Source organism: Thermobia domestica, chromosome 11, assembly GCF_964235325.1.
Source record: "Thermobia domestica chromosome 11, izTheDome1.hap1.1, whole genome shotgun sequence".
Taxonomy (NCBI): domain Eukaryota; kingdom Metazoa; phylum Arthropoda; class Insecta; order Zygentoma; family Lepismatidae; genus Thermobia; species Thermobia domestica.
In genome coordinates this window covers 119545792-119572066 of record NC_137464.1, presented here as the reverse complement: position 1 = coordinate 119572066, position 26275 = coordinate 119545792, and the positions used below count along the sequence as shown (strand labels likewise).

Sequence of the window (26275 nt, the reverse complement as noted above, 5' to 3'; positions counted from 1 at the left end):
TCTTTGGGTAAAAATGTATATCATTATTCTGGGTGCACACCCTCTTTTATTTTGAACACCCCACTACGTAAAAGTTCCTGGCGTTCTTACTGATTATATTATGTGATACTATCGTGAACACCGAAATGATATCAAATAAATCGGCTTCAGTGCGACTTCCTTGCATATTCTTTCATTTATTGCAGCTATATTGAAATACAAAATCAGAGGACAAACTTTGCCCTCTCCTAGGAAAAATCCCGTGGATAATTTTTTAAAAAAATAGTCAGGAAAACGAAATATATACTAGTGCGTACTGAATAGGTGGCTGCTTATGAAGGTTTGTCTTCTAACTCAAATAATCAAATGGAAAATATATCATCTATCTTCCATCAGTTCCTTAAAGTTTGTGATCGTCGCATCACCATTTCATTTTGTTTGCAGTCGATAATGATTTCAAGCTAATTATACCTTTCGTAAGTGCTACCTACGATGTACGTAGACCTGCATTAGGTTTTCCAGACTTGAATTCTTTTGAAAAAGATACAGCTGTTAAGAAATCTTTGAACCAACGAAATTTCATCATTGTGCATTTCATTATGTTTTATAAATATAAACACATGGGAACATAGACTTCGCCATTATATTTCTCGTAAAATTCTAGTCCAATTTGGTATATTATATGAGTCCCTTCCTATTTAAAAATAGTCGAGAGAGATAAAGATAACCGACTTCAAGATAGTGACCATGATAAGCATACCCTCAAATGGATGTCTACTTCCTCCCGGTGTCGGTTAATGTGCTTTTGTTTTTCATTCCTTTATCCGTTCTACAAATAAAATGAAAATTTCAAACTTGAAACATTGCTATGGCTTCTTCTGATCAATCAGGTTTTTGGCCACTGCGGCCGTATTTATCGACGGAAGCACTTTAAATTTTGCTTACGATCATTTCTTGATATTTCACACTTCTCTGCCAAGTTTGGTCAAGAAACTAGATTTCGACATCGATAGGTTTCTTGTAAGAGAAGGAAGCTATGAAATACTGTTACAGAACTTTCTTGAAACGTTGCGAGACACAAGGGTGAATACGTATTTTAAAATTCATTACTGTCTGCATTTCCAGTTCAGCTTATTTCTCTGAAAAATTAGCTGCTATAAGCAATGAGCAGGGTGGGCGTTTTTATCAGAACATTTTGCAAACGGAAAAGCGTTATAAAGGGAAATAGGTTTAACGAGTAGACCAGCAGGAACTGATATATATAACTTGCACCAAGGTCTGTAGTTGGTGCAAGTTAGTTGTAAACCTGGGGCCCCGCACTACCTAAGGCCGGCCCTGCACAACATGTTACAACGTTGACATATACTCGCCATTTCCACTCTGCCTACCCTTCACTAAATCATAACAAGTGTACCTCTCCACCAAATAGTCCCTTCCACCTCCACATACAGTGCCGCTCACAACATAAAGAACAATCAATAACAACCACCACCTAATTAACTATAACTAATCCCTTCACCTGACTTTTACTCACTCTTCCTCACAAACCAAAAATGTCTCCAATTCACTCTATAAATTTCCTAACATTGGTTTGGCGATACAGCAGTTAACCCTTCTTTCTTTGCAGCATTACATAAATCGTCGTCACATTTATATTTATTAAAATAAGATCGTATCATAATAGTACGAAGAATAATAATCATATAGCAATCAGAAGAGCAGGATTAATCAACATCATTATATATCAATATTAGGTTAAATTAGCCGCCCGTTTACATTTCTGTGCCTGAGTAATATCTACAACATATTCAAAGTTTGGTTTCTGACATACTATTTGGATTTCAAACATGAAGGAATTTAGGTAATGGATACGGAATTACCGACTTAGCTATAATAAATCACTGCTTTGAATTACTCTTATAAAAAAAATATAGAAATCTAATACCAATTAAATATGTTCTGCATGTAGAAGTTCTTTTGGCGATATATTAGCCCATTATTTGTATTAAATCTAATAAATATGGGGTTATGTCCTACAGAGGAGGGCGAAGGTAAGTACATATATAATTTATATTTAAATAACAAAGCAATCTGACCTAAACTAACCTAACCTAAACTAACCCTGCCTACCGAAAACTAGGTAATATTTTTTTTAAAAAAGTAACTTTTCTGTAAAAAAAAAAAAAAAAAAAAAAAAAACTAGCCCCCCTCAGGCCAACATAATGTCTAAATATGAATTTCAGGTACTACTTCGTACTATAAATACTTGTGAAGATTCTGAGAAGTAGATGATACCCTTTTGAGGCAAAATGAATTTCGAAATATTTTGTTTCGATTTTTATAATTAGTATTGCGTCACTGGTAAGAATATCTGTATCAGTGTTAGAAGACAAACAACAATAGATACAGTCTACTACTTAACAGTGTATATTTTATATGTGCAACACGTAAATAAATAAATAAGTAAATAAAACAATCTGCTCCGCCAGAACAAAAACTCTGGTAACGATCGGCATACTTTCTAGCGCCAAAGGAAACATTTTTCTCCATTTTTCCGAAAACTACGCATACGAATTTACCTTTAAGCATCTTTTTTTTTTTTTTTTTTTTTTGGCTCGATGTGATGTATCGATTGGTATACACACGTTTTATTTTCGAAAAATATTATTATTAAACAAAATTTGAAATTAAGAATTGGTGTTATTTATGAGCTATATTTAATTAATCATATTGTGTAGTTTCATCTTGTTATAGTGATAATTGATAATAAATTCTGTGGTGGGAGTTTACTTCAATATCACTTTCATCTTAATACATGGAATGGTTTTCATACACCAATATCGTTTAGGTTTTAGAAAAAGAAAAAAGGAAAAAGGTTTCTCTAAATTTTTCCGCTAACTATGAATATTTGCACTTATCTATTGTCATTTTGTTCAGCACAATGAAATCTACAAGGTCTTCCTAAAAAATAACGGGACTGGTGACAAAAGTACGATTTATTATCACAAATTTAGAAATTAATAAAGGTGATCCCCTCCAACTAACTCCCCTTCCTTCTCTATCACGTTTGCGTACATAGTTTCCATTATTGAAGGAAGTTGTCTAAATCTTTAGGTGCCACCGTCTTAACTATCGCTGCCAAATTTTCTGCTTCACCTCTTTCATAGTCTGACGACGAGTTCCCTTGTGGGCGGATTTCACTTTCGGAAAAAGAAGCCGCACGGTGGCAAGTCCGTGAATAAGGTTGCTGTTCCAACACTGGAGACAGCTGCCAGAGACTGCTTAACAGTGAAAGCAGTATGCGAAGGAGCATTATTGTAATGCACAACCAATGCATTGTTCTTCCACAGGAGAGGCGTTTTCTTTATCACGCGTTCTCGCAGCTTCACCAAAACCTGCTGACAATATTGCTTATTCACTGTCTGACCTGATTGTACCCATTCAACCAGAAGCAGGCTATTGATATCAAAGAACACAATGAACATGATCTTCACTTTTGACTTGCTCTTGCCTGCCTTTTCATTCGCATTGATGACGGAGTTTTCAATTCATGGATTGCAGTTTTCGTTTCAGGATCATACTGAAAGATCCACGTCTCGTCACTGGCAACAATTTTCATTAAGAGTCTGGTTCTGCTTCCAGGCGTTCCATTGTATCACTGCACATGTGCTTTCGGAATTACTTCTGCTTCTGTATGAAGTTTCTAGTTCCCTTTTAGCATTAACTTTGCCCATGTTCTAATGGTTGTGCAGAAGTAAGCAGACAGACTCTTTATCGATTCCCATCATGTCTGCTGTCATTCAAATGCAGAGCCCGAGGTCTTTCCGGACAATGTCAGCCACTTTCGCCACATTTTCCTCAGTTGTTGCTTTGACAGGACGATCTGATCTTTAATCATCATACTCGCGTCCCTTGCTGAAACGTTTGTGCTACTCAAGCACTCACGTACGTGACATCGTATTATTATCATACATTATTGTGCAACAGTTACACACTCGGTGATTTATTTAATTTCACAAGGAATTTCTATATAACATTAATGCGCTGCTAAATTTGGCACTTGCCATTTTTCCGGCAACACGATTGCACACCTCTCCTCTATTTCAATTACTACTTACAGACTAAACCCGACTGAGAATGGCAACTCGAACTCGTGCATATCATTCTTTTCTCGAAGGTGCAAGGTTGCTCAGCGCGCATGCGCTCCCCACTGCTTCACTTATACTACTGACAGGGTTACCAGTCCCGTTATTTTTTTTATATTTTTTAGCTAAGACTCGTATTTATTGATATATGTCTCATCTTTCGGCAAATGTTTTTTCGTTAAATGCTCGTATAATTTGAATCCCAAATTCAATGAAATATAACTATTTTTCTCCTATCCAAACTCTCTTATCTTATTAACACGTCTAGTTGGAATAAATTTGATGAAATTAACTATATTTTAATAAGTACAATAATACAGGAATAATACATCTTTGATAAATATTTTACAAAAATTGTGATCAGTAATGACAAATTTTTGCTGCGTGTATAAAACCAAGACAAATTACATGAAAGAGGATATTAAGATATCAAGTACTATCAGTAAGAAAACAGAAAGCGGGAATCTTCAGAAAGAAGGAAATATTTTCCGCATAAAACAATCACTGATTTTTATACATTTAGTATTTGATCTTTGGATTTTGTCTTCGAACTCTTAGCGGAACATGATGCTAGATGGTAAGAATTCTTCTGAAGTCCAGATCTCAGTCTGTTGGACAAAGATTGGCTCACTTCTAATTGTGAAGGGTTTAGTTTGGCTCTTCCTTGAAGGACAGCCCTGGCTGTGCGGGCAGATTTTGGTCGTGTTTCTGTACTTATACTTTCTTCCACTGTTAGTAGTCGCTCCCTTTCTTTTTTGTTCTTCAGTAATATTTCATCCCGTTTCGCTTTTACTAACAGCAAACTCTTTTGAAGTTTCCGCTTCTTATCATCAATCTAAAAGTAAATAATACCTTTGTTTTACTATTCAAAATATAATTGTTATCTTTATAAAGTAGAATAAATGATAAATCCGATTAATTTTCCGTACACAGTAGAGGGCATTAATGAGTAAGTAAATAAAATAGAAGAAGATCGAACATAATAAGGTATGTGCAGTTATAGAATTAAGTTAATACGAATGCATTACATTTCTTATAGAATTTTCGCCGAGAGCTAAATCAAAGATAGAACTAAAATTACCTGCATAGGTGACATTTTTATTTTTCATTAGGAACCAGGTTCAGGATCAAGCACTAATAAAAATACACATCATACTACAGACATAAGACACAAAACTTACTACACACATTCAGATCATATCAGTGGAATATAATAGAATAGGGGACAAAAAGCAGTTTGTAAAACAACTGAGGTGATCTACGTAAAAGGAGCACGTAAGCTCATGTACTCTTTTTATGCAGATTGTATATTCTTGTTCTCCTGAGTCAAAAGGTTCAGTGGTGCCAGTTTCATGTCAATATCTCAAAAAATGAACCTGATACACCTGTGTTGAAATCGACGATGGCATATTCTTTCTGATGCCACAGGTGGGCAAAGTAGAAATTTTGTGATGACTAAATTTACTCTTTAGTCTACAAGAGTTTATAAAGATGTTCTTCAACTTCTTCCAGTCAGAGGCCATAGTTTCTCCCAGTGCAATCGACACTTTGGTCTGATCAGAAAGAAAATCTTACAAAATGAGGTGATTAGTAATTCAAAGCCTTATTCAATTGCAATGGTGTTGTGAACGGAAATCCAATCACCTTTTGAAGTTGTTATGAACGCAAAGCTTTTACATAACTGGAAGCTTTTTCTGAACAGTTTCTTTCTCTCAAAAATGAAGGCTCCCTTTACTTTAATGAAATATGTTATCATCAAATCATTGCACAGTGCTGCGCTACTGTGTTCTGGAACTTGGACATGTTGGACAGTATGATGTGCTCTTTTATTGGCGATCTATTCAGGAAATTGAAGATTTTCAGAAGGTAAGAACGACAAGGTGTCCTTACCCCGAAGGGAATCAATGTCAATTATGTTAAAAGTGTGTATCGTTTTTCTTTTCAGCAAACGATATTGACTCGATCGAACATATGATTTCACAATCTCCATAAGTTTTAGTTTCAATACATTTTCAGAAATAAATAGTTTCTGAAACATTAAATGTATTTTAATTTCTCGTCCTGTACTACAAAAATGTTCTAAGTAAAAAAGGGCACATGAACATACTCCACATTTGCATGTATTCTTCATTAATATACGCGCAAAAGCAATACAGTGGTATTGGGAAATTACGTTTTGCAAGGGATGTATCTTCTATGTGGTTTGTTGCCAACTCAGTTACTGTTATTCTATTAACAGCATACAGTATTACCACTTTCTTTTTGCGTTTACTCGAAACAGTTTTCTCCTATGCGCCCTTTTTACACATACCGCCTCAATTACGCTTATCTACATCATAAAGCACTGGAAATGAAAAAAAAAAAAACAACCGCGAATTAACTAATATTAAATTTCAAAGAAAAATTCTTATTCTTTGAGTTACAAGCCAATGGTTGGCAATGATTCGAACCAGAAGAAGTAAGCTAAGTCAAAATACGATAAGTTGTACAGAAAGCAGTACTTTTCTCTTGCTAATCGATTAATGAACATGTGCTAAATCTTATGCCACTAAGATAATGTCCATGTGTTACTATCACTCTAAATGTTTAGTCTCCATTAGAAGCTATGGTAGTGCTGAACTATAAAGTCCAAAGAAGATAGTTCGGAAAGTAATGTTACAAGTAGCGAAAGTATTTCAACAGTGCATATGCAATCCTACTCCAATAGACACAGTAGAAACAGCATATGCCCCAATATGGTCCGCTGGATCTCCGAGTTCCAGAAGGCCAGCAACATTCAGTACATTGCTAACTTGTACACTCGACTTCTGTTAGAGACGATCATAAGAGACAGTAAAAGCATGGAAAAACTGGGTATATTGAATATATTGAACATACTAAGGGAGAGGAAGGGAATGGCGACCAGTCCACTTTGCCCTCTTGCGTGACCAGGGAGAACTCAAACTAGTGCTGCCATCTGCCTCTTGTACCAAGGTTTCTTATGTATTGTCGAGGAAGTTGTCAGAAAAGACTGAAGTCTACAGCGTGCTGAAACTTGCTTTTGTTGATTTTCTTATAAGGATCTGCATATTTCAACTCACGATACGTACAATTTTAAGTTGTAAGATCTTGAAGTTACTAAGATTCATAAAAAGTTATATTTACGTCTAATGCACGACACATAGTTATATTTCAAATAAACTACGTTTTACAGTATAACCAGCTCAATTTTCAAAATGGCGGAATGTTGGGAATGCCGATCAACGTGATCGGCTTACATCATGGTGATCGCCATTCCTAACAAACATTTGGAATACTTTTCCTGCCAAAAATTATAAAAGAGGCTAGACCTAAGATAGGCAATACGCCTACTTGAGTCAAACACTGAAACTTTGGTATCGGTGTAACCTTTGTGGATCGTGGGTGCATGCTGACTGTACTGTTGTGGACTCACCACATGGACATATCTGTGACGTGTCTTTAAAAAAACGTCAATAAAACATTCAGTCGATGTTCCACAGTCTTTCGAAGGCGCAGTATAGATAAAAACTTGAACTTTCTATGAACTATGTGTGTTTATTAAACTTGTACTGTGATCGCCATTACCAACATGTGATGGGAATGGCGACCAAAGTAGCAATTTGAGTTTTTTCCATCGTGTTCCCGAACTGAAAGAATGATCCTCTTTTTATTTTACACACTTATTGTAGAGGGATTGGAGTACGTATTTACAAATTTGTTTCAATATATTTTGCAAATGATACTACGTAATAACCCATTTTTCTTAGGTGATCGCCATTGCCCACCTCTCCCCTATATTCCAGGTCTTCGGTAAAAGGACTATCCTCTGTTTGACTTGGAATATCCTAGGACTTGTGTCAAGGCAAATACTCTCTCGGTATCTTATTTTTGTCTTATTTTTCCTACTTTTTACCATGCGCGATGCCTACAGGAGCAAGAATACAGAAACACTGAAGACAGTTAAAATGTCCGTGCTCTTCAGTGGGACTCGAACGTAGAGTGGAATACATCTCGTAATCTGCAGCAAAATGTCTCAGACCCTAGGTTACGCCCACCAGCATCATTTTGTTACGAAAAATCAATACTATGTAGAATGACAAAAGATTTGCTACTACATTTGTGACTAGATACAGAACAAGAAAAAAAGTAGAGAAAACAGCATTCAAAAATAAAGAAGTGCTTTACGTTCAGGAAAAACATTATCATTTTCTTACCAAACATTCTTCGTATGCAGTATAACTGTCAAATTTATACAAAATGAAACGAAATGAAAGATTGATGAAAAATGAAATGAAATCTTTCTGTTTTACATCCCACGATTATGCCAGAAAGATTGATGATTAATGAAATTGATTAATTATGAAATAACTAGTGGAGTGGAATGATAGTGCAGGACGAAACGGTATAACCTTAAGAAAACCCATGGACATGATGTTGTCTGCCACAAACTTGCGTGGCCGGAGATCCAAGAAACCCCACACAACACAAGTTTGCGTTCTATCACTAAGCCACCATGTCCTGTACCCCAAAATTTTATAGAAAATATGAGAGATATAAATATTTCAGAAACAAATATAAATATAGAAAAATATTTATTGTTGGCAGTATCGTCGGTTTGAGAAAGAACTCTTTGATAAGCTCATGCATGAATTTGTCTTTACTTTTTCCACATACGCAGCTAGGAAAGTGTAAGACTGGATCATACGAAAAAGCTGTCAATTTGAAGGCAACAATACACTTAAAAGTTGAGTTATTTGAGGTAATACGCACCACGGCACAATTTGTTGCAAGTTTTGTAGGTTTGTCATAATAATAGATATCCATCACTTTTAACTCTCGTGATACCAATCAATTATGTAAAGAAGCTTCTCCAACTGTATTGAGTGATACAAAGCGTAATGTTGAATATTGCATGAGGTCTTGTATCAGTATTCTTATTTGCTCACCATTTTCAATCTATAAGAGTACAGTGTAAATGCTCCCTTCCGCCAATTTATTGATCTAATATATGTTAGACACATAACTGAGGAATATTTGAAAGAAACAAATCATTATTCCTTGAGTATACGGTACTTTCTTCACAAATGTGTTCTTTATATTTTGCTCAGTTGTCTTGACCAATGGCCACTACAATATTATGCGCCTTTAAAATCTTTACAAGGTAGCTATGAATTATAAATTATTAAATTATGAATTATTAAATTGGAGACAATTTTGTCTGAAACAAACAAAAAACAGTGTTCAAAAGAAAATATGTAAGGTTGGTATGATGCTGGTGAATACAGTACATCCCTTGATTAGGCGTGACATCTGAAGTGAACCGAAAACTATCATAGGTATTACATAGAATCATTTAGTTTATCTAACATATTTTAAATCTATGGAATTTTTAATTGCAAAATATATACTTTCAAACGCTCTTCTTGAAAACTTCTTGTTGTTGCTAGTATGTACACGCAAAATATGTACATATAATGGAAATTACAAACTAACGCTAAAAAATCAATAGAATATTAACAAAGATCAGGCAACAATGAATAGTTGATATAGTTAATAGGTGAATATTTCATGCCCTGTTAATACATGAAATTCATGAAAGTATGTATGTAAATTCTCTCAAAAGGAAACACGTAGCTGAAATCTTTCCAAGAGATTTCTATGAGTTTCAGAGGATTAGAATATCAAAAGCTATGTTTCTGACAGAGAAATGAAGAACTAATTTATGAATTATTTAATAACTATATATTTCCCAATAAATAGATCAACAAATCCCAGACCAATATCAAGCTAGTAGGTGTCTTAAAACTGCTCTTGATGATCGACTTACACCATCTAAACGAGAGTTTTAACGTTTCAGCATTGTATATCTTGTTAAGCATGTTTACAGTCTAAGTATATCTCGAGCATGACTAAAATGCTAACATGATTAAATTTTCCCAAATCATAAGGTTTCGATTCATTTAAAGAAAAGTCCTACGAGTATCAATTGAAGCAGGCTTAGTCTGGAAAACGTAAGAAGAAATAACACCGAATAGAATATTTTCTAATCAATTTTTAAAACTTTAATTCTTAAGTTAGAAAATGCTAATCCTCTACGTTTACATGGATGGGTCTATGCCCACAAGAGCTCGAGATCTTTGATACTTGATAATCTACGTAAAATTTTAAAGAAGGATCATGTGCTAAACTTACTCTTTTACAGAACTTATTTTGAAGAATATCATAGTACCTACTAATATAAAATACAAAACTTTCGAATCATATGATGAACATGTGCGAACACTGTTACCCGAGAAGAAATGAAGATTGTTTTGGTCTTTTATATTATATTTTTTCTTTAAAAAAAAATTGAAAGCTACTCATCTATCTTCAAGATGATTGGACTACCCATCAATCTGAAAGAAACAAGAGATGAAAAATATTCAATATTTTTCAATATTTTACCAATAACTAATTCAAGCTGATAAGAATGCTTATACTTGATATTATTTGCTGTATGAAGAAATGTACTAGCCTTTGAAACACACTTCTCAGCGTTTTCTTCTTTGCACTTCTCACTGTTTTCTTCTCTACCGTGTCTCTGTTCCACATTCTCTGGAATAAAAGTACAAAAAATAATTACCCGAGAATAAATAATACACAATTTGTGACTAACATACAAATATATCACTTCTATTTTCAATCCAAAGTATAATTCCATAAATATTGGGATAATTTGATATATATATATATATATATATATATATATATATATATATATATATATATATATATATATATATGGTGACGAAAAGTAAGTATACAGTCATAGTACTGCCATAACTTTTTATTACCTTGTTTATAACTTCTTTTGTCTTTGTCTCTTCATACATATCTTGATTCCTTGAGTGATGGCTAGTAACGCAAATGGAGAGCAAAGAATGTCTTAAAACCTATTGGTGAAGTGAAAACGTTGAGCAAGCTCGTACGTTATGGAGAAACTAATTCAATACGTCTCCACTGACACGTTTAAGGATTTATCGCATCAAGAACAAATTTGATAAAACAGGTTCAGTGGTTAATGCAACAAAATCTGGACGTCCTAACACTGCTGTGGTATAGAATAATAAAATGAAACTTGTATTGACGTTTTTCAACGCGGCGAGCGCCCCTGAAGCTTTTCATATCAAGAACGCTGTTATAAAGCTTAATGCACATATTGAATATGAAATTTGTGTCTTAATGAGAGTAGCAACCCTCTAGGTAAGTTTAAAGGAGGTTGCAATGTTGATAGAAGACATTTCGAATACTTGCACTACCAAAAATTGTGATCAAACTAAAAGTTAGGTGCAACGTTACACCTACTTTTGAGCCACACTGTATATTTGACATTGGTGCTACGAGTGTTCCAAAAAGCTGTAAAATTATATTAGCAAAACTATAAGTTAAACGTTGAAAAGGTACATTAAAAAATTAACGCTCATTCATTTGGACTCCTTTCATTACTGTACATAAAATAATTAAATTTAAATAGGCTAAGTGAATAAAATTCTTTTTAATCTAAGATTGCTTTCAAACATAGCTAAGTCCAAATATATTTCAATATTTTTTTAATTTTTTAATAAATTACAATGAAATTTTCAATTTATCAATGTCCCTTCGTAACTTGGACCTGCACTGAAGTTGACCTATTTCGTTCACTTGAGAAAGGATCTACAACGAGTGCTCAGAAAGCTTTGCACAATGGGCCATAACACTTCAATAGGAGTAGTAGGACCATGAAATTTTCTGTCTTTGTACTTGTGTTGTTTCTTGTAAATACACATGTTCTCGATGTATTCTTGGGGGGGCGCGGTGGCTCAGTGGTAGAGCGTTCACTTCTAGTGCTTGGGGTCCCGGGTTCGATCCCAGCCCCCGCCAAGTGAACTTTGTGGTGGACAAACACCGTGCTCGTGGGTTTTTCGGGGTTCTCCCGTTTCCTCCCACTTCATTCATTCCACCATTTCACTTATCTCTCATCATCATCGTCTAACCGGCATAACCGTGGGACGTAAAACTTAAAGATTTCATTTCATTTTTTTCGATGTATTCTTCATCCGATATGGGACAATTAGTCCATCATTCTTTCCATGTCGTAAATGCACTTTGGTCAAACACCGGACGCTTGACTATTACAGCACTGCTTCACACACGCAATGCAGTGTTGCCAACCGTAGCGGAATTCTGCTACGCGTAGCAACTTTTCGGTGCCCTGGCGACAAAGCGGCGAAGGACAAAAAATACGGAAAATGTAACGGCTTTTGGAAACTTATTTAAAACTTCCAATTTTCCCTCATGGCTTGAAAGAAGTAAACAAATTAGGTTCGGGAACATTTCTTTCTAAAATGTTTAATATAGTTTTGTAGAGGGAAAGTATACAAAAGGCATCTTCAGTGACTTCTTACTTTCTTGACCGGTGAGCACCAGGGTCGATATGGGTATGTAGAGAACCAGTAGGCTCTGTAGGTTAAGAATACGTTGGGTCACAAAGTGAGATGTGTTCGAACAGGCGTCGAAAAACTGAGTGTTGTAGCCACTTCTCGGGTCTCCATGCGCTACTGGAGAGGCTTCCGGTGGACATCTTTGAGTCTATCCTCATCTCTTGACTCTGTTGCGTAATCTATGCCGCACGTTACCCATGAAAACACAGGATACTCACAAGACGTGACAAGAACAGGCCAAAAGCACGGATTGTTTACTTGTGGGAGCGTATATCTCCGGTGACCGACGGGCCGCTTGGGCATTGTGGGTATGGGGCCAACGGGAAGATACGCTAGTTTCCGAATATGCAAACCCCAATGTCGTATTTAAAGTTGTTCCAGTGCCAGGGCTCAAAAGAGCCAGACACTGCTGATGGCTCTTTCCTATTTCGACCCATGCGTCACCTGAGCTTGGTTTGTGTGTGTGTGTGTGTCAGGGAAGAAACTAAATTGTGCCTCTCTCATAACACACTCCTAGATACGGGCCTGCTTTATATCACAACTAAGCCCAAAAATGGCTTCCAGCTATAACGAAACCAAGCTCTGCTGACGCATGGGTCGAAATAGCAGAGCCATCAACAATATCTGGCCGTTTTGAGCTCTGACACTGGAACAACTTCAAATGTGACACCGGAATTTGCATATTCGGAAACTAGTCTGACTTTCTGTTGTCCCCATACCCACAATGACTAAGGAGCCCGTCGGTTAACGGAGTTAACAATCTGTGCTTCTAGGCCAGTTCTCGTCACTTTTTGTAAAGATCCTGCTGGATCTTTGTGGTTTCATAGGTAGTATGCAACATAGAATTACCCATCGGAGTCAGGAGATGAGGATTGACTCAAAGATCTGCACCGAAAGTCTCCAGTGACGCACAGTGACCCGAGAAGTGACTACACTATCGGGAACGTCGATCGATTTTTCGACTCGTGTTCGAACACACCTCACTTTGCAACATTGAAGCCAACGTATTCGTGACATACAGAGCCTACTGGTTCTCTGCATACCAATATCAACCCTGGTATTCATTGGTCAACAAAGTAGGGAGTCAACAATACCTTGGCTGGAGATGCCCTTTCAATAAACGGGATGTTCCGTTTTCGAGAACGCTGTATGTAGGAGGAGAAGAGAATTGCACACGTGTCTATGCCTGCTCCTGCTGCTGTTGACTTTATTCAAAATAATTACTGCAATTCAGTCATAATGTGTGTCTTTTGTTATTGTAACTGGCAGCCAGCATCTACAAGAAGCCCTAATTCAAAAGTGCTTGCTAATTTAAACCATAAGTTGTTTAAGTAAAATGTTACAATTTTGAAGTAATGGTAAGCACTATGCAAACAGGTACGTACGCAGGGGTGAGGGTATAAGGACGATAGATAACCCGGAATTCCAGCTTTTTATAATTTATATTAACTCTTGAGTTTAGACTCTAAATTGGAAAAACTTAGAGACCACTCCTAATAAAATTCCTGGATACGTCCCTGTATGGAAATTACCATATTTGTCGGCCTATATTATTTACATTTAACTCCATAAAATACTATTCCAAAAGTGCACATGTGTTTCAGAATTAAGTACTAATATTTGTTTTCAAGAAATGTGTTTCTTAAAATAAGATTACATGCTGACAAGTGTATTGATAACAGATTCATAGCCATAAGAATTGTGTGGCTGCATTTATGAGATATATTTAATAAAAATCAAAGATTCTACGTAGATTAAATCTAATAAATATTTTCCGTCATAAAAATTTTAAAAAATATTTCTCGTCATAAAGTGTTTAAAATGTTAAGGCCAATCCTGAAATTTCACATATCTTATAGGTTACTAAGGGACAATCCTAAAATGTCCTTATATCTCTCTGATTACCAATGTCCTGATAAGCTCATCGCCTTGTAATCAAGGTCCCGGGTTTGATTGATGGTGGGGACACAGGAGATATTTTGCAGTTTTGTTAACAGCATTTTCTTTATCATTAGAGTTTAATTTTATAATGTAGCGGAATTTCAGTGACGGGTAACGGAACGTGGTGGAATTTTGAAGGCACAATAGCGACTTTTTGAGCTGGGGACCTGGCAACACTGACACAATTTCTTGATCAGTGGCAAACTGTGTATCACACAGTTGGACCTTCAGACGACCAAACAGTAAGCAATTGGATTGGAAGGGACAAGTCCGGACTATAAGAGAATTGAATCACTTCTCATCTTATACTTCTGATTTTCTGCTGTGTATGTTTCGTATAGTCGAGTTTCGCATTATTTTGGTGCAGTTTAGTTACTTTACTTTGGAGCTACGGTATCTTTGTCTTTAGACTAAGGCTGTATTAATGATAGAACACTACCCACATATAACGAAGTCGCTTCAACAAGCTGTCATGTGGTTACATCTGTCATTCCTGATGCGTTGATTAACGTGGTCTTTGTTAACGTAGTTCCTGCAGGTGGCGGTCTGCTGGACCATGGTATATGCAGCAGACTGAAATAATAACTGTGGAATCTTCGTACCCATCCCTATATATTGATGTGGCTCAATGTCTCATCCCCATTTACAGGAAGCAATTTGCATCAAATGAATATAGTAGAATGATCTCCGGTCTTGTTAAGAAATGCAGTGAACAGCCGTTGGTGATTTACTTTTCCATTGTGAGCATATCTCCAAATAGAAGAATAAAATGTGTTATACAATTTCAGCTTAAAAGCAAAGGTAGGGCACAAAAAATATTGTCCTAGTACTAGTCATGAAGCAGTTATGGCTCATTCTTCAAATCTTTTGGTCATCATTCGTACAAAGTATGCTAAAGAAATGAAAATTAATCAATCTTAAAAAAGAAGTGAAATAAAATTATATCATTTACTTTAACATGAATTGGTTAAGTTAGGTGGGAAACTAATAAATAATCACGAAATATAGAATATTAGGTGTTTCACTCAAGTGATGAGAAGGACAATCGTAATGGCATGAGAATAATTCTATGAAGCACCCGAAAGAAAACGTAACGAGAACCTATAATGGTAAGATCGATGGGGAATGATGTAGCACAACTGGCACAACAAACGTTCAACCGGTGCCTAAACAACAGAAGAAATATGAAAATTACTGAGAAAACAAAGGATATCATAGACAGAGATATAATGCTTAGATATGTAACTGTAATGGAAACATTTAATGATACTGTAATGGAACAACAGAAAAACGATTTATTCATGCTTCACGCACTAATCTCCTCTCTATAACAATCTTCATTAGACAATACTTTTCCTTTACTCCACGTTTATTTTTATTACGTCCCTAGTTGTATGAAGATGATTCTTAGATCAACCCTTGCCTCTTGAAATAAATTCAATGATTCTTTTAATGCTTTTGTTCACCATTATCCTCTTCTTCTCACAATATATCCGGTTCACTGCCACTTCATTGCATTTATTTTATTTTATTACGTTTATTAAGTACACTAAAATAGGCAAACTTCTAATTGTTATTGATTGTTACGTCAGTGTCATTTCTATCATACTGAAGCATTTCTACTCCATAGAAATTTGGAAAAGGAAACTTTGCATTTGCTTATACACTTTCAAGCTTGAAAGTTAGTTTGATGTAATTATTAATTATAATAATCATAACAGCAAAATTAAGTAGTTTCTAGTTGTAAAATAGTACTTAAATATTATACAAAAGTTGTTTATAATATTCATATTAAGTTATTGAAATTGCTATGAAGAGAGTATTTAACATACCATTGTATTCACTTCCCTCGTTTTTGTCTCCACCGTCATCATTCTGGTCTTTCTCATCATCCTTCTTTCCCGTTGTGGCTTCATCATGCAACACTTTCTCTGTCTCCTCATTTTCTTGTGCTTCTAACGCTTTTAGCGTGTGTTGATCGTATTCCATGTTGGTGATTTTATTCAGTATTCCAAATGCCTCATCATCTAACAGATCTTTCTTTTGAATATAATCAATCAAAGATCTCCTATAAAGTAAATTAGAAGTGTATGGTTTATGCTATAATGACACACAATAATAAAGATATTTTGCGTCAACCCGAATTGATATCTGTTCTTGACTACTTATAGCAATAAAATAGGAAGATCAATTTGATCAAAAATAAAATATAGATAAAAATGTTTAGATCTGTTACCTGACTAAAATGAAGTTGAATCTTTTCAGAAAATACAAAAACTTCTATTTTAATTATATTAGTTCGTATTTTACTCCTGATTCATTTGCCGTTGCAATTGCTTCGTTATGAAAATTGATTAACTTCTTCCGTACTGGTCACGTACCTGCTTGCACCAGTTAATACCAGCTAATATCAAGATCACTCGACCTCACGCCTCTTGATTTCTTTCCTGAAGGGAGATGAAATGCCTTGTATATGCCCGAATTAATGTTGCTGCGGCAATTATCTCCAAAATGCCATGTATGTTAAACAGTACGTTTCAAAATTTGCTTCATCGGCGTCATTTTTGCAATACGATCAACGGCGGAAAATTTCGGCATCGTCTATCAATTATTATCATTCACACCTGTCTTGTGTACACATACTGCAGTGAAGAAATACTGTACAGGCTACATCTGAGTATGTCACAGCTACCTTACTATGTACTAAACTTCATAAATTCGTAGTTTGCCACTGCATTCCTTTGTATCGTTATGCAACACGCATAACTGTTGCATTTTCTTCATTTTCGTTGCTTCTGTGCACAAAATTATCATTGTTCACGAAATCACATACCACTAGGAAAAAATCCTTTCATTCAGCTATCGCCAAAATTGTATTTACGTAACAGATGGGAATACGTATTATCATGTGGGGAATCTCTTGAGCACTCGTTCATCACATGTGATCTTTGAACTTTTGGTTACTACGCATTATGAATTTCTTTACACGTTGCCTGACACCGCCGTCTTATGCGCATTCGTTTTGCACTTATTCTGGATCAAAGTTCCCTTCACCATTTCCACACATTCTTAACTTGAGCAGAAAGATGTTTATCATTCATCTATACTAGCCTAAAAGTCATAGTTGCTTCTGTTCACAGAATTATCATTGTTCACGAAATCACATACCACTAGGAAAAAATTCTTTCATCCAGCTATCGCCAAAATTGTATTCACGTAACGGATGGGAATACCTATTATCATGTGGGGAATCTCTTGAGCACTCGTTCATCACATGTGATCTTTGAACTTTTGGTTACTACGCATTATGAATTTCTTTACACGTTGCCTGACACCGCCGTCTTATGCGCATTCGTTTTGCACTTATTCTGGATCAAAGTTCCCTTCACCATTTCCACACATTCTTAACTTGAGCAGAAAGATGTTTATTTATCATTCATCTATACTAGCCTAAAAGTTCTAAACATGAGACTTCCAAGACTTAGTTAATTTCCTCCGAGAGCTTATTCTGTACTGAGACAAAGTAGATCAGTCAAACATGTATATCTGACTCTCTTTCGAATTCTAGCAGTGTTCTAATTTCAACGATTTACTATGCTTTTTGTTAATTGAAATATTGTGTTTGTTTTTTGTTTATTTTCCTCGTTGAACTTTTGACAAAATACCTAAAGGATTCTCCAGTCTTTTGGGTGCTCATCCTTACGCCGACCCTGCACTACTTCCCGTTGTGCATTAATGACACCTACAACTAAAAATAATGTACACTCCCTTTTATCCGTTTTCAATTCGAAACTTTGTTCTCGAGTTATGGCTGTTTTTGTACATTTTTCCGACGAATTTTCACATGATCATAGCGCAGTAAGAAGCATTTCTACATCCAGATTGCTCTATATTTTTTGTCTTATATCTTGATGTTACGAATCACCTCGTACGTGTTGTCAACCGTGCAAATTATATATATATATATATATATATATATATATATATATATATATATATATATATATATATATATATATAATTTGCACGGTTGACAACCAACACGTGGAGGTGCGGATATCTATATCCGAGAATTTTCTTTACTGGGCAAACCAGTAGCAGTACGACATTCCGCCGCTAGATGTCTCGAGGAACTTGTATTAGCTACTGCACGACAAAGTTAAGTCATCTGTGGCGTATTCAGTTGTGAGCTGCAGTTGTGCGTGTCAGGACGTGTTTCAGTGCTTCTGCGATTTGTCAAATGGCTGACGTTAAGGAGCAACGAATTTGAATCAAATTCTGTGTCAATTTGAAGAAAACTGCAGCGAAACCCCCTCATGCTGAAAGGGGCATTTGGTGGGACTATACTGAGTCAGGCAAGAACATTTGAGTGTTTCAAGCATTTTAAAGAAAGTCACAAATCTATGGAAGATAACAAACATTCTGGTCAACCATCACATGTACAACACCGGAAATGATCATGGAAGTAACTGATGTGATTCAAAAAGACAGAAGGCAGACAATTTAGGATGTTGTAACATACTTTGACTGTCGTACCGTACATGTCAACGAATTCTATCCGATGAACTGAATATGAGACGAATTACAGCGAAGTTTTCCCTCGCCTTCTTAGCATCGACCAAAAAATACCTCAGGATTCAGACGTGCACTAAGCTGAAACAAAGAGTTTGAGAGTGTCCAAACTTCTTATTCAGAGTCATTATAGGTGATGAATCTTGAGTCTATGGTTATGACCCGGAAACGAAGCAGCAATCATCACAATGGAAGACACCTTCCTCTCCAAGGCCAAAAAAAAGCTCGACAAGTTCGCAGTAACATCAAGTCGATGCTGATCATTTTTTTCGACATTCGAGGAATTGTGTATGAAGAGTTTGTTCCATCTGCTCAGAATGTCAACGGGAATATTTACTGCAAGGTTTTGAAGAGACTGATGGAAAATGTTCGGTACAAACGGCCAGAATTGTGGCAAACGAAAGACTAGTTGATACACTATGACAACGTTTCCGCGAACACCTTGCTCGTTGTGAGGGAATTCCTGGCCAAAAGCAATATGGCAATGGTTCACCACCCTTCCTCCTCCCTAACCTAGCCCGGGTGACTTCTACCTGTTCCAGAAAAGGGTGACGTTTTGACTCCATTGAATACATCCAAGTGGAATAGCAACGGATCCTGAACACCATTCACTCTGCGAACTTCCAAAAGTGCTTCCAAAAGAGGAAATAACGCTAGGATCATTGCATCCGGAGCGGACTACTATAAAGAGGACGGAGGACATAGTTTTCTGATTTTTACAATGACATTCTCGGATATTTTGGATAGTACCTCGTATATCAAACTCAGAAGGGAAGCAACTGCCTCTGCTTTCAGCGGTTATATTCGATGTCCAAATGCTGTCAATTAGCTATCACCCTGTAACTCGGCTTCTACTAAAGAAGACAGCGTTGAAGCACAGTTTGATCAAATATGTCCCTTCTTTTTAACAAACGTTTCAAAAAGAACGTCGAATGTGCACTGCTGTCGGCGGATCAACGCCTGCTTCAACAACGGAAGCACAAAATCCATCGGAGATGGATCAAGAGACTTCACAGTAATGTCTGAAAAATGATTGCACGAACTACCGTTTCACATGCTAAACGCCACATGTAGATCACTATTGAATTAGCCATATAACTGGACATCTTATCTTGGTGAATGGCAACGGAAGATATGTCGCTTTCCTACAGAGGTGGAATACCATTGCAGTGTGGTAGGTCCAAACTGCTCATCTGGTAATATCGAGCATTGATTTTAGCCTTTTTGTTCACTTTGCGTATAGCATGAGTTTTGCATTATAGCAGTAACCACTACAACCGTAAAACGACATTGGAAGCATTTCGCACAGTCATGTACCTAGTATGACCTCAGGAATCAGAGGGACGATAGAAGATTACCATAATTTTATTACATTCAGGAAGATACACCATGCCTCATTCAGTCACTACAAACGTCCACCTATTTCCTGCAAGATGACATTCAACTTTCGACTGTTTGTCTTCCTCTCTATGATATGTGAGGAGTGATGAAAAATATGTATAGAGATTGCTATATTGCTTAAAATAGTGTAATTGTAGAAAATTGATTTTCAAAATGTTGCTTTTATCTGCTTCTTGAACATTAAAGCAATATTTTTTGGTAGTTGTAATTATAACAAGTTCTCTAAATTACATAATTTTAAGCAGTGTTGCGAACTTTATCAAGGATCATCATATTTTTTAACGGGTTGAGATGTCTAATTGCTGTATAAGACATCATCATCTTTACGTTTATTGAAAACTTATCCATGTAACTCGATGTGATGCTTATCTAGGCTTTTTTCGAACTAAAATATTTTGAAGAAAGTAAAAAGTTTGAGTCTCTTGTAATTTTGTTCCTATTGCTGGAAATACGCCATATTATGGTCATAGTATTCAACATTAAGGCACTTCCGATGTGCATTTACACAACCGTCTTACTTGCACCAGTAAACTTGTAGACTTTTCCAAAATGTGGATATTTATGGATGTTTGTGATACTGTAATGCCCTTAGTTCCTAACACTTGTTATGTCCCGGAAACGGAGCCTAACATTTTATCTATATTTGTTAATTTGTTATTTGCATTTATTATTGTTCATATATGTAATTCATAATTTAATGTTCTAGTTAAGTGATCAACGAATGTTTAGTGTTTGCTAAGTTACCATATTCTATATTTGTGCCAGATTATACTATTATAATTAATTTAGAGTTGTTAGAAGATAAAAGGATTTTAATAACGGGCTAGAAGAAGAAAACAATAATTAAATTAATTTAAATTATAAATAGTTTATGGATAAAAAAGAAGATATAAATACAAAATTAATTATTTCTTAAAAAGCCAAATCGAAGTGAAAATTTTGATAAATATTGACTAAATTCCATTTATCTACGTTACAAGTGTAAGCTAAAAGGATTATTGGCAATAAGCAAGTTTATATTTAGTATTAATTGTGAAATTTGCGAAGTTAGAATTATGAAGAAAAGCATGAAAATAAATCAATGTCCAGCTAAAAGGATTTCTGAGGCACGTTGTCTCGTTTCATAATGCCGCTACACATAATTATTAGCATGTACTAAATCAAGTTATAATTTCATATCTAAATTCTTGTTGTATACTCACCATATCAAACAATTTAAATGAAACAAATTTATATATATTACACCGTCAGTAATGTACCAATCACAACCAAGTTGATTAACCTATCTTGAAAATAAAATTAATTAGCTGTTTATGAAGTCTAATCATTAGAGCAACCTACATTATGCTTTATTTTTTGTTTAATTTTGCTTTGTTTTTTTTTCAAATTATGCTTCATTTTTAATTTCAATCATTGGCTTACATCAATCGCGTATAATGTATAATATTTGCTATACATTAAATATTCTAAATATCTTGATCTATTTATTAATATTTTATGCAACCAGTTTCTTTCATATTTAATTAACTTTCTACTTAATGCACTGTAAAGCGATATGTTTTACTCGAGTCAATTTTTGTATCGCTTGCGTGTGCCTTAGAGGTGCATATATACAGAAAGGGAAAGTAAAAGATGCTACCAAAAAGTACAGAAAGTGCTCAAGTTCAAGAAGTACACATAACATAATAGTGTGGAGTTCTTTTGCACTTTTTGTACATTTCGAATCATCATACATAACTGCGCAGTCACACTCAGAAGAAAACTATTGTTTATTCATTATATATCTTCATATATTATATTTTATAATTTCATAATACGATATGATATTATAAAATATATTATATGAAGATATATAATAATAATAATAAAAGGAAAGTATTATTTGTATCCTGAATGATATTTCTATAAAATAGAAGGACTATATTGAATAGGTCTGGTTAGTATAATGGTGATTGAATTATAACCGGTATAAACTTCCTGCTGTAACGTAAATACCGCGTATGATGGGATATTATTTGATGGACTACAAAACAGTAATTTATACTTAAGAATTAATGACTATTGTGGCTACTCCTGATGATGATTGACGGGAGAAATAGATTAAGTACTATTAAGATATGGCGGTTACATATGTATACAAGAAAAATCATGCCTTATAAAATGCATTATAATAGAATTCGATTTCTTTATTTATTTCTTTAATTTATAAAACAATTATTTTCAACTACATTTAGCTTTCGTTAGTCACGCTTATTTATGTGTCCTGTGCGTTGCGATCTGTTCAACGTAATGATGGCCTTCATAACCTCAAGACTTACTTGGTATCTTTTGAGAAATGTGTCAGATATGTAATGGCGACCCAGAAAATAAATGAACTGAAATCCAAACACAAAGTGGCCATTCCCATCCAGGAGTATATTATAGCTAAAACAGTTACATTTCAAAGTAGCTACTTACAGTCATAATACGAAGCTAGTCATAAAGTTGAAATGCAGATACATTGCACACTGGAAGATAAGTGGCGTATTGCAACTTTTTGTTTAATATGAAGATTTGAAATATGTAATAATCTGATTAATATGCAATGCAATTTTCAAAATACAACCTTATGTTCGATTTACAACATTGTTTGTCGTATCGTGTTGGGAGTGTGTCGAACAATGTTTCCTTGTCAATACTTGCATGATACGGAATTTCATTTATGTTAGTCAATTAATTTAATTATTTCAATGTCTATGCCTATTCCAAAGGACAGAGAATTTGGCGTGCCATTTTTCATTCTTAAAACGATGTATTTCAATTGAGAGAAACTGGCACCATAGATGGACACCAGATAAAACTGTAAAAGGGTAACTTGACTTATAACGATTAAAAGAAAGACACCCTGGGGTCGCCGGCGACAACACGTATGTTAACTTACTCATCTGCGCCTGCGCTAAATAACCTAAATAGTTCATGATTTATCTACCTTCAGTGCTTGAGTACTGCTCAAAGTAAGAACATTTAATTGTTGGTTCTGCGGATTATTTGTGATTATTTAGTGCAGCTGGGTCGCATATGACCCCAGAGTGTTCTTTGTAGCACGAAAATAGCTTTATTGGATTTTTCTTTCGAATACTTTTGTTGCTAAAGTGCATCATATCATGGCATCAATAAGTAAGGGACTCACAGTGGAAAAAATCTCCTTAATACTGAGTGAAGAGGTATCAGCCCCAACTGTGAATAGAAAGAATCATCAATTGGAAAACTTGGTCCGTATGTTTTCTGTTCCCTGCATATGCAACTTATATACTGGACATCGCTTTGGAATTTGTGGCGAATGTAAAGACGTGAAGTGACTTTTCACTAATGCTGTGAACAAATTAGAATTTTCAAAACTTGTGTAATTGTTTCAAATAATTTGGACTGGGAAAGAATATTAACATTTGTAAGACTATTCAAATAATAACTAATAAAAAATACGGTATTCTTCTAACTGGTGACCTGCTGCGCTATATTTATAACTGCCTACTCCTCTAGATGATAAGGAGCATAAATTGTTTTTCAAACATCGCTACGAATTGGAAGTGCAAAATAATTTATTATATTTCCAAGAAAAAGTTACTGTACCAAGCAAACTACGATATATGTACTCAAATAGGTTGCACACCCATCATTTGGGTGTAGACAAAATGATAAGAACGGCAAAAATGTAAGTTTGGTGGCCAGATTTCATTAGTGATATACACAATTTTGTAAAGAAGTGTCATTTCTGTCAGTCAATGACGAATTCACCTGCCCAAAGAAAATATAATAGTTGGTCATCAACTATGAAACCGTGGCAGAGGGTACATCTTGATCATTTCTCAATTTTGGGTTTCGTTGTGTTACTGTTAACGAATGTATTTTCTAAGTGGATCAAAGTATGGGTGGTAAATAGTACGAATTTTCAGGAAACTATGGAGAAATTGAGGAAGTTCCTCAATTGTTGGGTTTCCCAGATACTTTGCTTACGGATAATGGACCACCATTTACATCCATGAACTTTAAGAATTTTTGAGCTCAAAGAGGTATTTGTTTAATGCACACGCCGCCGTATCGTCCGCAAAGTAATGGTACGCAAGCAAGAGCAGTCCAATCAATTAAAAATACTAAACATAAAATGTATTCAATCAAACTATGAGGTAACATTAGAGTGAAGTGAAAAGAGGCCAAATTTTTTTTTTTGAGATTCGATTTTGGATAGGGGCAAAAGTTGCATCATATCGTAATACTTTACCACGGGAAATTTCAATTCTCTAAAATATTTTTACCGGGACGCAATGGGCCTTAAGTTTGATAGATTTTGTAAATTAATACTCTTTATTGTGTATTTGTGTAATTATTAGGCAGCTCTTTGCTTGAAGTAGACTGTAACTTGGTGTTAAGATTCATTGTCGCGTTCAGATGGATATCTAAAGCTACCTAAGTTCATACTTTATGTTACAGGCTACATCAACCCAGAACTCACCACGAGGAGATGGCTGCCGTCCAGTTCCATCCTATCCATCCACCAACATTAGATTGAATGTTTGATAAGTTTCATTTACGTCTTCGCGCAAAATATTGTGACTTTGTCCCAAAAGTAGGAATATGTTTTCTCGAGTCAATTTTGCAACGAATAAAGAAATCTGTCCCGCGTGCCCCAAGTACTGACGAAGAAGCTTCACTAACTATTTTCACTACTCTTTCCATTGCTTGCTTATGACATGGAAACTCAGGGATATCAATACGTGTATTATCTGAAGAACAAATTTCCTGCAATTTGTCATCTGTCACATGAGTCAGTATTGGTGGTTCTGTTACGTTACACTCATTCCAGTTTATCATTTCTGTGTGATTATTAGCCTCGAAGTTTAACACTGGCACTTGGAAGGAACGAATTTCGGAAGGTACACAATGTTTTCTGGATTGGAGTATTTTATCGGCAGCAAGGGTTCGTGTAGCTGGTCTGGAAATTACTTTATTGATAGAAGTTTTGTATAGTTCTTGCAAATATCGCGAAAGTCTTATGGCCAAGAGCAAATGTTTAGCTCCGTATTTGACAAGAGGTTTTCTGTTTGATTTTGAACCACACTGGTGCATATACTTTTACTACAAGCTTTGCTAGAGTCTTGAGCTCCTCTGAAGGATTTGGCGTTGATATATATACACGCAAAAGTCTGCAAGACGTTGTTAAGCAGCGAGCATGAGCAAGTTTTCCAGGTTTCTTATCTGATGGTCTTTCATCACAGTCTCCTCTTATGACAGATTGGCATATTTCATATAAGTACCTTTCATCATGACTGAGATCACGCACATTTCGGAATGTAGGAAGTTCTGGAGAAATCTTTTCGAAGCTGTACACTGGATTTGTTTCACAGTTCGCCAATAGGACCAGAGAAAGTGTACGGACCAGTAGTTACACCATCAATTTCTTTTAGTAAATGATGAAGTGGTAATTCAATGAAATGTAATAAACATATGCACCATTGCAAGGGTCTCCCTAAATGATTTTCGAGTAGTCTCCTAAATCCTCCTTTTGACCCAACATTAGTATTTGTGCCATCGCAGCCTATAGCTACCACATTTGGTAGGTCCACATTATTTTCTTGTAATACGCGACAGATCGAACTAGCAATATTCTTTGCTGATGCTGATCCGGTCAAATAGGCATGGCCGAGAAATTTGTTACCCGGTTCTTGAAGGATAATATAATGTTCTTCCATCTTCAAATCTCTGTGACTTCCGGACATCACGAGTGTTTGGTCTTTCTTCCCA

The 26275-nt window shown here is 35.5% G+C and overlaps 1 protein-coding gene across 3 annotated transcripts in view; it reads right to left on the bottom strand.

Annotated features, from left to right (window-relative positions):
• Window positions 1–2657: 2657 nt before the first annotated feature.
• The window catches only part of LOC145664403 (uncharacterized), a 68469-nt gene continuing 44851 nt past the window's right edge, over window positions 2658–26275 (bottom strand). For all 3 annotated transcript variants that reach the window (XM_081731079.1, XM_081731080.1, XM_081731081.1), the window contains 3 exons: window positions 16357–16592; window positions 10639–10718; window positions 2658–4959 (listed from right to left, as the gene is read on the bottom strand). In XM_081731079.1, the coding sequence (XP_081587205.1) occupies window positions 4636–4959; window positions 10639–10718; window positions 16357–16592 (640 nt within the window). In that variant the 3' untranslated portion in view covers window positions 2658–4635. The remainder of the gene's footprint in view (window positions 4960–10638; window positions 10719–16356; window positions 16593–26275) is intronic.